This window comes from Salmo salar, chromosome 17 (assembly GCF_965601325.2).
Source record: "Salmo salar chromosome 17, fSalSal1, whole genome shotgun sequence".
NCBI classification, from domain to species: Eukaryota; Metazoa; Chordata; class Actinopteri; order Salmoniformes; family Salmonidae; genus Salmo; species Salmo salar.
The window spans coordinates 51,165,767-51,178,663 of record NC_138307.1 but is presented as its reverse complement, the minus strand read 5'-3'; the positions used below and the strand labels follow the sequence as shown (position 1 = coordinate 51,178,663).

Here is a 12,897-nt window from a genome sequence, read left to right as displayed (position 1 = left end):
AAATCAGAAATGGGCTCTTTTTATGAGATATATTTAGACGTTTCTATCCTGTGGTCGGAAAAAGGAAATTGCCAACTGTTAGTTTGTTACAGTAGGGCATACGGTATGATATCCTTGGCAGACCAACACAGCATGATGTGAATAAAATGAAAGGCAGAACTGCTGTAATACAGATGCAGTACTAGTCTCTTGTGATTACCAGATGTACTATTACTTAACTCAACAAGCCAGCAACGACAAAGTCAATGAACACTGAGCAGCTTCATTTTGCTGAATTAACAAGCAAGGTGACTGTTATGACGCCTGAAGGAATTCTCTTGGAGAAAGGGAAGGACATGAGAAGGACACTCCTGGGGAGAGAAGGAGACTTGAAAGGTTTCGTTCCATTAAATATGTATCACTGGCCATAGCCTGTCTCCACAAACTCACGGTAGAGTACAAATGGTATGGTCTCTGTGGAAATAACGAATAGAAGTATGAACGTAGAAGTAGTATGAAAAATAGAGTAGAATAGAGAATACTTCTAGAATAGTAGAAAAACGTTTATCTTCATCTCTTTCCTTTCCTCTCCTTTCTTTCCCTCTCCTCTCCTGTTCATTCTTCTTCTCTCCTCTCAGACAGAGCAAATGGCTCTTCTTGTTTTATGAATTGTAGATGAAAAGCGATGGTGGGTGATTGGTGGAACGAAGCGCTGAGTGATATTTCAGGGTTCTATCTGGGTTACTGGGTCTATCTAGTGTGGTTCAGCCTCAGACATCCTCTCACTCTCTATCTCTCTCTCTCAGTCTCACCCTATGTGAAGTATTCAAACTATGTACAGTAACTGTGTCTTTCCAGGGACCATATGGCACCAAGCTGGGACTAGGACACTGTGAGCCTGCAGTGTCATCTCGGTTATAATCCACACAACCGCGTGATCAGTGGAAAACACTGTGACCTGACTGACCTTTCTCTCTGTTGGTGTTCTCTTCATCCTTTTAACTCTTTCTGTCCATTCTCGCTTCTCTGTTGATCCATATTTTTCTTTACCATTTGTATCCCTGTGGTGGTATTCTATCCATCTCTCACCTTTATCCCCCTGTGGTCTCTCCATCTCTCCTCTTCAAAGAGCATGGGCTTACTCAGTCACATGGGATACGCACAGTGGTAGAGGACACACTATGTCCTTGTGAGACTTGACGCTTTGATAAAACCAGAGATGCATTGTATATGCATATGCTGAAAAATACCAAAGGCATTATAGATCCATTATAAATCACCTGTTATAAATAAATAGTCAACAACTTCTAAATGTCTTCAATAATTATTATTCATGGTATTACTTCTTCCTGGTTGACTCGAGAGGTGTGATAGAACTACGTACTGGAACCGGCTAGATTTAAGTTTCCTACCCTTTAACCTCTCTGGGGTATGTGGGACACCCGCGGGACACACTATTCAACTGCCAGTGAAATAGCAGGGCAGCAAATTCAAAACAACAACAATCTCATAATTCAAATTTCTCAAACATACAACTATTATATCCCATTTTAGAGATACACTTCTCGTTAATCCAACCACATTGCCTGATTTCAAAAAGGCTTTACGGCGAAAGCATAACATTAGATTATGTTAGGACAGCGCCGAGACAAGAAAAACCACAGCCATTTTCCAAGCAAGGAGAGGCATCACAAAAAACAGAAATACAGCTAAAATGAATCACTAACTTTTGATGATCTTCATCAGATGGCACTCATAGGACTTCATGTTACACAATACATGTATGTTTTGCTCGATAAAGTTAATATTTATATCCAAAAACCCCATTTTACATTGGCGTGTAATGTTCAGAAATGTTTTGCCTCCCTAAACTTCCGGTGATGAGCACATCAATTTACAGAAATACTCATCATAAACATTGATAAAATATTCAACAGTTATTCAAAGAATTATAGATACACTTCTCCTTAATGCAACCGATGTGTCAGATTTCAAAAAAGCTTTATGCCGAAAGCAAATTTTGCAATAATCTGAGTACAGCACTCAGATATCAAAACAAGCCATACAGAAACCCGCCATTTTGGAGTCAACAGAAATGACAAAAATTACATTATAAATATTCACTTACCTTTGATGATCTTCATCGGAATGCTCTCCCAGGAATCCCAGTTCCAGAATAAATGTTCGTTTTGTTCGATAAAGTCCATAATTTATGTCCAAATACCTCCTTTTTGTTCACGCGTTTAGTCCACTACTCCAAATGCAGGAAGCGGGCGCAAAATGTCACGACGAAAAGTTAAAAAAAAGTTATATTTACGTTCGTAGAAACATGTCAAACAATGTATAGCAACAATCTTTAGGATGTTTTTATCATAAATCTTCCATAATATTCCAACCGGACGATTCCTTTGTCTTCAAAAAAGAAAAGGAACACAGCTAACTCTCACGGGAATGCGCGCCACTGAGCTCAAGTCATTTTCTCACTCATCTACTTCCGAGAGCTCTTGTTCTCTCCCTATTCACAGTAGAAGCATGAAACAATGTTCTAAAGACTGTTGACATCTAGTGGAAGCCTTGGGAAGTGCAAAATGAACCCTAAGTCACTTTATATTGTATAGGCAATCACTTGAAAAACTACAAACCTCAGATTTCCACACTTCCTGGTTGGATTTTTCTCAGGTTTTTGCCTGCCATATGAGTTCTGTTATACACACAGACATCATTCAAACAGTTTTAGAAACGTCAGAGTGTCTTCTATACAAATCTACTAATAATATGCATATCCTACCTTCTGAGCCTGAGTAGCAGGCAGTTTACTACAGGCACGCCTTTCATCCGGACGTCAAAATACTACCCCCTACCCTAGAGAAGTTAATGAAAGGGCACTACACGCTCAGATCTCTTTACTCCACAGGGAGGGAGGAAGGAATACATCTAAAAAAAATGTTTTACTTTGCCTCTACTCTAGTCTCCTCTAATGATTAATTCATCTCAGATGGAGTATTCCGTGAGACCATCTCTCCATGCACCATCGAGACATGGCAGAGACGACGATGGGGTGTAGGGTGAACGACTTGTAACATGGCGGAAACACTCTATAAACTGTAGTTTAAACCCAGCCAGCTAGCTCAACCCCCCATATGTGTGCTAAACACAATTGTATTTACAGCAGTGGGGTGAAGGTGTGAGAAGCTAGGTCCATAAGGGGTAACCAACCAACCCACAGCTTCACAGTAGAACAGAGTATGAGTGAGGAAACTTCTGGGAAGTTGTTTAATAAATAACATCTATGGTTTCAGTGGCAAAAATAAGCAAACTACACAGCTCAAAGCTGGAATTAATATTAGAGGCTATTTGAAAGGGGTGACACTGCCTCTGAACTGAACTGAAACAGAGTTGGAGGGAAGGAGGATAACTGGGTGAGATTAGGAGCAGAGAGCTATAAAATCCTACAGATTGACTGTATGACAGAGTAGTTCATTCCAGGCATCACAAACCCAACGGTGCCTCGAACTTTTGGCTGAATAATGGAGTGCCTGCCTTGCAGTCTTCAACACACTCATGCATTATTTTTGTGTTCACCCCAGCAGCAAAAGATATGTATGAGGACTCAACTGCATGCCATACTACAGCTTTCCCTTCCATGCCTGGCATGTGAAATATGGGTTATGTCAGCCATCACGTACACCATCTGTAGTCAATGAGCAACCTCTGAATCTGAAACACCATGGTGCCACAACACTTGGGATCCCTTAGCAATATCACTGTCGTATTGTTAGACCCATAGAAATTCTATAATTTACTTACGTATTTATTTTTCATCTATATGTCATGGTATGGTTAGACCAACCTTAGACCAGGGGTTCTCAAACTTTTGGGACCCCTTTTGTGACAGCAAATTCCTCAGGGACCCCCTCATAATCAGAACACAACTTGAGTGGGATAAAAACAAATAGCATGCAAGGAGTTCTGGTATGACTATGGCAGTGCATGTCAGTACAAACCAAGTTTTGGGCCCTGGGAAATAACATTTTAAAGCACATTTCCTGCAATTCTAAATATTTTGCCGTGATGTTGAGAGAAAACTTTGCAGTTTTAAAGCTTACATTACAGTGCATTTATGCTAAAAATAATTGGGGAATACAAGAAGTATTGAGTTGAAAAATGTGATAATTGGTGGAGTACTGTGGATATCAATATCCCTGTGAGCCTTCCAGGCCCATGCTGCCCAGGTTTAACTGCAATCAAAGATATAAAAATGGTATCCACAAGTTCATCTGATAAAGGGCCTAAATTGTAGATTCATAACGTTACATTGTGTTGTATTACACCCTCTAAACTTATTCCACAGATCCCTTGGCCAAAATGTGAATTTTGGAATTGAACCAGGATCTGTAGTGACTCCTCGAGCACTGAGATGCAGTGCCTTAGACCGCTGCGCCACTCTTGTTAGTAATATACATTGTTTTAAATCCACTATAGTGGGCTTCTAGACACAGAGGGTATTTCAATCAGTTGGTTTCAGTTGTTGGGATGAGAAGGTGGGCGGGAAGAGACACACATAATGTTAAGTTTGAGCCAATACATTTTTCTACAAGTGAAGTGCAAAGTGACACTGAGCCAAAGTGTATTTTCTGCAGAAAAAAAAAACTGGTTTTGAACATGAATGCAGCTGTCAATGATTATTCCCTACACCTACAACTATTTGATATCATTACATTTTAGTCATTTAGCAGACACTCTTATCCAGAGCGACTTACAGTAGTGAATGCATACATTTCATACATTTTTTTCTCAGTACTGGTCTCCCGTGGGAATCGAACCCACAACCCTGGCATTGCAAACACCATGCTGTACCAACTGAGCTACACGGGACTATCATCTTATGTTTCCTCTGCCTATAGGACTACATACCATCTCCAATGACCATGAGACATGGTAGGCAACACTTTGACAAGGCGTACAATTTCATATTGGCTTTATTGGCTATGTGTAAAAAGTATTAATCTCTCGCTCGCTCTCAGTCAGTCAGTCAGTCAGTCAGTCTGTCTGTCTGTCAGTCTGTCTGTCTGTCAATGACAAGACAGTAATCCATAACTCAAGAAGAGCAAAGCATTCATGTATGTATTCATAGAGAACCACACTGGAGGGGTCATAATACCCATAAAACTTAGCGGTCAAACAGGGTAATGGTTCCAATCGTTTTTCCACCATTCATTTTTTTTTCCCAAAGGGGATTTTAGAAACACTTAAAATAAGGTCTGTGATTCGTGTAGGCTTATCCTGGTGTGACGTTTTGATAACCATGTAAATCTCTCTCGGACAAGGTGACTTTTATCAATATATTTGGCTCTATTTACTCTCAGATTTGAAAATGCTAATAAGCATCACAGTAGACATCTATCAAAATTACAAATCCCTGCATGTCATCTCTAGCTAACACCTTTGATAACAAGTACTGTGTCAATTTAAAACTTGCACAAGACATTCCACAGAATTGTCCATTTAAAGATATATAGCCAATTTATTAATTAATAGATTTAGCTAACATTAGTGTGCTCTGGGCTTTCGTAAATTCAGAGCGTTGTCAGATTGTCATTCGTATATATTCAAAGCGTTCTGACCTCACAACGGCAGTCAAGTACCCAAGCTAACTGGCTAAAGTTGGCTAGCTTGCTAGCTACTTCCAGACATAAATGAGAGAACACCTCACTCTGACCATTTTACTCGCCCTAGCAGAGCTGGTTAGGCTGTTTTCATGTTATCCATTGGTGACTGTAACTGTGCTGCTAGCAACAATTTAATGAAGCTTTTTTGCAAACGTTTACTGACACCGGCCATATTCAACAGGTGTTGAGCGTTTGTAAATTCATCAGTTATTCTGCGCTCTGGCACACAGACAAGAGTGCTCTGAAATCTGAGTAGATAGCCAGAGAGAATTTACTTACACGCCCTAAAATCCCCTATGGAAAACATGAATGGTGGAAAAAACAATTGGAAACATTTCCCTGTTTGACTGCTAGGTTTTATGGGTATTATGACTGATACTGTGGCCCTCTATTTCATCCATGTATTCAGTATGGCTTTGTGGGACTCTGAGTCCTTTTTTTCTCTCAGGTTGTTTACGTCATTCGTTTTTACTACATGTCCCACAATGCAAAGCTCCTTCTCCGTCTCAATCCACTATGAAGATACAGTAGCCACTCTCTCTCCTGCAATCTGAACAATGAGTTCAGAGCGGAGGAAAGGAATTCAATAGCCTAGAATGCGTTATACAGCACGAAATATCTCCATTGAGCTGCTGTTCTCACAAATGACTTCAATGAACCAACCGTAAATATGTGGATACCTACAGAACACGAGAAATACGGCGTCGGTAAGTTTTGTGGTTCTGTGTTTTAAAACTGCGGTGGTCTCCTTTACTCACAAAATTAAAATTAGTTTCAAACTAATAGGGAATATGCTGTTTCATTTTCTTACACAGCATCAGAATAACAACGATCACTGTCTTATCATGTAGCCTACAAACCGTTACTAACGGGTACTTATTTCATAGGCACCACCACTTCCACGCATTTCACGAGTCTTTGCTCTTTCCATGGATTTGTCGGCTATAGGCTATGAATACATTATGGTTTTACAGCTATAAAACTGAACGCATGACTTGAGGCTATAGGACCTCTCTTATCAGTGTATCTCTTTGCACTCTGCGCGTTCAATCGCTTTGTTGGTTGTTGTTACATTGTGTCTGATAAATGAATGGAAGCAAACAAAATACGATACTCTTGTGCAAAGCATTTATTTAGCGCTTTATATGTGTGTATTGTGTTTACTCCTCATTGAAAAGAAAAATAAAGTGTCAAGATAAACATTTTTTTTGTTGCGTTCTGGAACATTGTTTTTGGTATTCGGAAATTTCCACTGAACCTTCAACCTTGTTTATCTCGTCTCTCTCAGTGAAAATAGCGAGTGAAGCTGTCCTGGTGTGCATTGTTCCGAGCGGCATGGGTGTCGTAACCAGAGATAAAAGTGAAGCAAACACAATGCGAGTGAAAGACAGGCTATGGGCTTAAATAATAGTGTTGTAATTTCTAATCGCAGTGGGGGATATTCACTCTGCGCCCACATTCTGTAAAAATATCTTATTGAAATGCGTTCCCCAATGGACCAAAATAGGGTACCAAAGCCTATTTGTTGGTTGGAGTGCATGTTTGGGATGCTTTATCCAGCCCCCGACAGTCACTGCTTGAAATATCAACATTGCAGAAATATTGCCATATTGTGTTATGTAGGCCTATCAGTCACACCTCTAGGTGCCGAAGGTCTACCTTGTCTTGACCTGAAATCATTGGAACACAGTCATTCACTGAACCAGAAACTGGCTTCTGCCCTGTATCTGTTACAAATAGTTTTTGGTCACTAACTAACTGGCCCTGCTCTTTTTCTCCTGGTATGTGCATGTTTTTCTTCCCTCCCTGTCACAAGTTAGAACCCAAAGCTTCCAGTTTGATACATTGCAGTATTTCACAATTTCAACCTCTTTCCAAGTCCAGTCTGTGGAGCTAGGTGGGAGGAGAGTTGTATAACATTCCATTTATTCTCAGTGCTTAAATGCCTTCATTGTCTTTTAAAAAATTGCAAGTGAGGCTTTAAGTGGATTAAGCAGTCTTGATCCTATTTTCAATAAGAGCAATAAGACTCTTTTAATTAGCTCAGATTTAGAGCCTGTGGTTGGGCAGTAGGGGACTTCCTCCCTGTGACCGTGGTGATTCTGGGGAAGAAAGACTTGTTTCCTTGTTGTGCAACTCTGGCCGTAAGCCCACGGTTACTTTTAAGTGGACAAAGGAATGACACAACGTTGAGCAAATGTCGTGATTTGTCAATATTTTGTAACTCAGGTTAGAGGTTACGGACACGCGGCGCAAAAACAATTACATCCAATTACATTTGGACGTATTTTACTGATGTAGAATGATGTTTGATGGATGAAGATATACCCCTAGATAGTACTGTATTTGGTTGTTTGTTTGAATGCTTTTGGACTGTTAAATAGGTTGAGTGGGGAAATCTGGAGACCATGTGTTTTCATCATCAAGACCCTGTCCCTTGTTTATAAATTCCTTTCGCTTATAGGTACACAGGCGGCTCATTTCACTGAAGGGCTGTGGCCTTTTACTGGAACAGATAGTTGAGGTAAACATACATGTAGGCTTTTGAGGGTTTTTTATTAGCATCTTTAAAGTCTTAGTCACCGTTTTGGTTCAAATCAAATGGATTTTAATGGGGGGAAAAAATAGGATGCACACACATGCTTGATTCCAAATAATAGAACATATTGACATTCTATAGCTATATGACGTCGAACAGCTAATTACTCTTTGTGATCACCATTGATCGTGATCACTCACTGACATCAAAGTTCAACACAATGTTATTTGAGATTATTCATGTTTCAGTGAAACGTCTGTCTTCACAACCCTGGTTTTAACCCTTTCACCCCAGGGTCTTAAGTCTCAAGTTGTATGGATGTCCATTATGTCTTGGATGCACCAGTAGTATTGATATAATAGCCTACAGTATTTGAATGTGATTCATATAGTATGCACTGTAAATTTACCCCCCCTTTTAAACCAGGGCTGGCTTCCCAAAATGAGTTGAGATTCTTGGATCCTTGGTGCGAACCATTTTATCTTTCACCACGGAGCAAAATTTGAATTACAGCTTTTAATTGGGGGGTATTTGGCTTTGATGTTGATTTGCCTGATGCATGGGAGGAGAGCCAAGGAGGAGGACAGCCCTCTATCTACCATTGATGAAATATGAATGGAGTCCAGTATAGGAAGGCAGTACAGCATTAAGACTCCTATTAGTGCACCATTTGAGTGATTACAGGTTTGTAACCAAGATTGATGTGCTTTACTGTAAAATCGTATTCTGCCAAGAGGAGAGATTTTCATATCAAAGAGGGTTGGAATGTATTTCAGTTAAACATGAGGTAGGAATTTGAATAAAAATGTGTACATTGAGAAAGGATGGTAGACTAATGGAATAGTAGGACTGAATGTGCAGGAACACCCATGAGACGATCTGGGAATATTTTCACCAGAATTCCCACCTTTTGGAATATCCACTGCATGTGGTTCCTTTTGAACACTGGAATACTGGAATTCTCGGTGGATTATCCTCCATCAATTTAACTCACAACAGCTAACAATGTAGCGTCACAGCCTTGGAGAGAGAACATTGCCTCTGTTTTGGGAGATTGTATTCGCTGCAAATAGTCTTAAATGATGATTAACAGGAAGAGAAGGGGCCCTTCTCTCCTTGTTAAGACTGATATTGCAGCCAATCAAGCATGTCATTGCTCATCATAATTTAATGCGCTACGTTAGATCTCGTGTGTGTGTGTGTGTGTGTGTGTGTGTGTGTGTGTGTGTGTGTGTGTGTGTGTGTGTGTGTGTGTGTGTGTGTGTGTGTGTGTGTGTGTGTGTGTGTGTGTGTGTGTGTATTGAATATAATTTTCCAGTGAGCATTCAAACTAAATGCTTTGCATTTAGCGTATAACCACAGCCTAGTATTTACTTTTTGAAATCTCAATGTTTACCCACAGCAGCCTATGGAAACGCATAAATAATACCTTCAAGCGAATGGTAGAAAAACAGAATGGAGTGCTTGGGTAGTGTGTAGCAAAGTGCTGCCTGTGAATGGCCCTGGCCCTTGAGCAATGCACGCAGTGGAGTGGAGGAGTTCGAGGCCTGCTATGTAGTGGAGGTCTGTGTCAGGCCTGGGGCTGTCCTTCTCCCCTGGCTGCTGTCGCCTGCCCCCCTGGGGGGGATGTCACTGGGCCGAGGGGTGGGTGGCGGGCCCTGCCTGGCGGCGTGTGTCAGGAGGGCTTATTGTTGGACGTAGCCACCGTGGCCAACATCCCCTACACCCGTGGGATTAGCAGGTTGTTTGGCAGGGGGAACGGGGGCCTGTGGTCCCATTCCTTCATTATATTACACCCCCCTGCCTCTTTAATGAACATAGTCCCGGGGCACAGGGAGGCGTGGCCCCACAATGCCGCCACAGTTTGTAATTTCTTCTTCATCCACTCCCCTCTGCTGTCTTCATCCAATAGGCTTCATCTTCTTGCCGCGGCCAGGCCGACACAGGCAATCATTTAGGGACGGAGATCGCTGGAGGGAGTTGCTCCAGTCAATATTGGAGCTCCCTGGTGAATTAGACAGGCACGGTGGGATCAGAGAGAGGGGGAGGGAAAGAGGGAGAAAAACCTTTGACCTGTTAGCCTAGCTGATGTTATAGATCGACAGGGGCAACTAGGTAGAGCCATGTGTTTTATTTTTTTTATGCCTCCGCTCCACCAAAGATTTTTAGTGTTTATTTACAATGGCAATCATGCACAACCAACACCTTTCAATTTAACATGGATGGTGAATACTAGACTGGATTCTAAAATGCTTCATTTAGCCTGTTTGTGTTATCCCATTACTGCAGCTCTATTTACTTTTCAACTGAAAATATAACAAACATCATTCTATCCCATTTATTATGTAAAGACAGAAAAAACGCTGCTATTTTCCGGTCTTATTTCCTACTAAATCAGCATGTTTACCTTTTCACCCCCCCTCCCCCGTGGCGAGGCAGCCTTTTGATATGAATACAATGTAATGTGTGTGTCCCGTTGGATTCGATGACACCACCACGGTCTAATTGGCGGCATATGTTTTTGTGGAAGGATGCAGCTGAGGCTAGGCGGCTGCAGCCAGCCAATGAGTGGACCGGATTGCAGCTCACATGAAACCTCCAGTATAAATCCCAGCCTGCTTTTCACCACAGCACAGTCAGCTGGAGGCAGGGCAGTCTGGAGGTAGCTAGGGCTGCTGTTTCCTGGTAACAACTGGACTGGAGAGGGCATCACTAGGGCTACATACATGAATGTATGTCCTATTAATGCACATTAAAATTACACTACTGTGAAACAGATATAAAGGAAAGTGCTGTGAAATAGATATTTAAAAGCCAATGTTTTAAAAATGGGATGATATTAGCCTAATCATTGTTCTGTAGAAACCTCTTCCTCTCTGAGTGATTGGACGTATTCCTTTCAGGCCTATGGGGCCTACTTATTGAAATGGACCCAATATTTAAACCATACTGATATAAAGCCTACTTTAGTTGCACTACCGTTCAGAGGTTTGGGGTCACTTAGAAATGTCCTTGCAAAATGAATAGGAAATATAGTCAAGACGTTGACAAGGTTATAAATAATGATTTTTAATTAAAATAGTAATAGTGCCCTTCAAACTTTGCTTTCGTCAAAGAATCCTCCATTTGCAGTAATTACAGCCTTGCAGATCTTTTGGTGTTCTAGTTGTCAATTTGTTGAGGTAATCTGAAGAGATTTCACCCCATGCTTCCTGAAGCACCTCCCACAAGTTGGATTGGCTTGATGGGCACTTCTTATGTACTGTTACGTACGCCTCTTGGAGGGAACGCAACACCCTGCTACATATCAACTCCCTGTGTAGTGAAAAAGTATGTGATCGTAGGTGCGGGGGAAGGATGACAGAGGCAGAGAAAAATACAGTTTTAGAGGGAATTTATTATTCCTTAACATGGTAAGGTGGGCAAAAGGTGCTGGATGGAATCAAAGCAAAGAAAGTACAAATTTGTCCCCTCTCCTACCTTACCTGCCTTCCCACTACTTACCTAACCTTTAGCACCACCTGGCACTCTAACCAAAATACAGGGTGTGGTTCGCCCAGGTCTTATCTAGTGTGCATAGACAGATTCAATACTACGGGTTATGTATGCCTGCAGGCCTCTTGCCTAAACACTCCCAAGGTGCGTCCCCCCCCCCCCCCCCCCCCCCCGGGAACAAATGAAACAGAATAATTACCAATACTTAAATGAAAAATGTAATTAACCAAAAACACTAAGTCCTATTGGCATACACATACCTCTGAAGGAGCGGCTACAAAATAATATCCACAAAACTTTTACTGACCGCCACAACAATCAACAGAGGACATAAAAAGAAGCTCTCTTCCCTGACGAAGGAACACTGGCTTTTATCAAGCTGGAGAAGTTGGTAATTGAAGAGACAGCTGTATCCCCTGACGAGAGAGAGGGGTCAGAGCTCCAATCAGCAACGGGGCAGAACCAATCAGCTGCTTAATAATCCAGGAAGCCATTTCCTGAAATACAAACGCATACAAACCCACAACAACACAGAAACTGGGGAACGTAACACGTAAATACAGTCAAGCTGCTCCCACAACAGCTCAATAGGTTTGAGATCCGGTGAGTGTGCTGGCCACTTTATTATAGACAGAATACCAGCTGACTGCTTCTTCCCTAAATATTTTTTGCATAGTTTGGAGCTGTGCTTTGGGTCATTGTCCTGTTGTAGGAGGAAACTGGCTCCACAGGATATGGCATGGTGTTGTAAAATGGAGTGATAGCCTTCCTTCTTCAAGATCCCTTTTACCCTGTACAAATCTCCCACTTTACCACCACCAAAGCACCCCCAGACCATCACATTGCCTCCACCATCCTTGACAGATGGCATCAAGCACTCCTCCAGCATCTTCATTTTTTCTGCGTCTCAAGAATGTTCCTCTTTGTGATCCGAATACCTCAAACTTAGATTCGTCTGTCCATAACACTTTTTTCCAATCTTCCTCTGTCCAGTGTCTGTATTCTTTTGCCCGTCTTAATCTTTTCTTTTTATTGGCCAGTCTGAGATGGCTTTTTCTTTGCAACTCTGCCTAGAAGGCTAGCATCCCGGAGTTGCCTCTTCACTGTTGATGTTGAGACTGGTGTTTTGCAGGTACTATTTAATGAAGCTGCCAGTTGAGGATGTGGGGTGTCTGTTTCTCAAACTAGACACTCTAATGTACTTGTCCTCTTGCT

General features: G+C 41.5%; 1 protein-coding gene across 5 annotated transcripts in view; it reads left to right on the top strand.

Annotated features, from left to right (window-relative positions):
- Positions 1–6,157: 6,157 nt before the first annotated feature.
- LOC106576073 (dedicator of cytokinesis protein 4) overlaps positions 6,158–12,897 on the top strand; it is a 140,046-nt gene continuing 133,306 nt past the window's right edge. For all 5 annotated transcript variants that reach the window (XM_082963840.1, XM_082963839.1, XM_014152946.3 and 2 more), the window contains exon 1: positions 6,158–6,355. In XM_082963840.1, the coding sequence (XP_082819966.1) occupies positions 6,319–6,355 (37 nt within the window). In that variant the 5' untranslated portion in view covers positions 6,158–6,318. The remainder of the gene's footprint in view (positions 6,356–12,897) is intronic.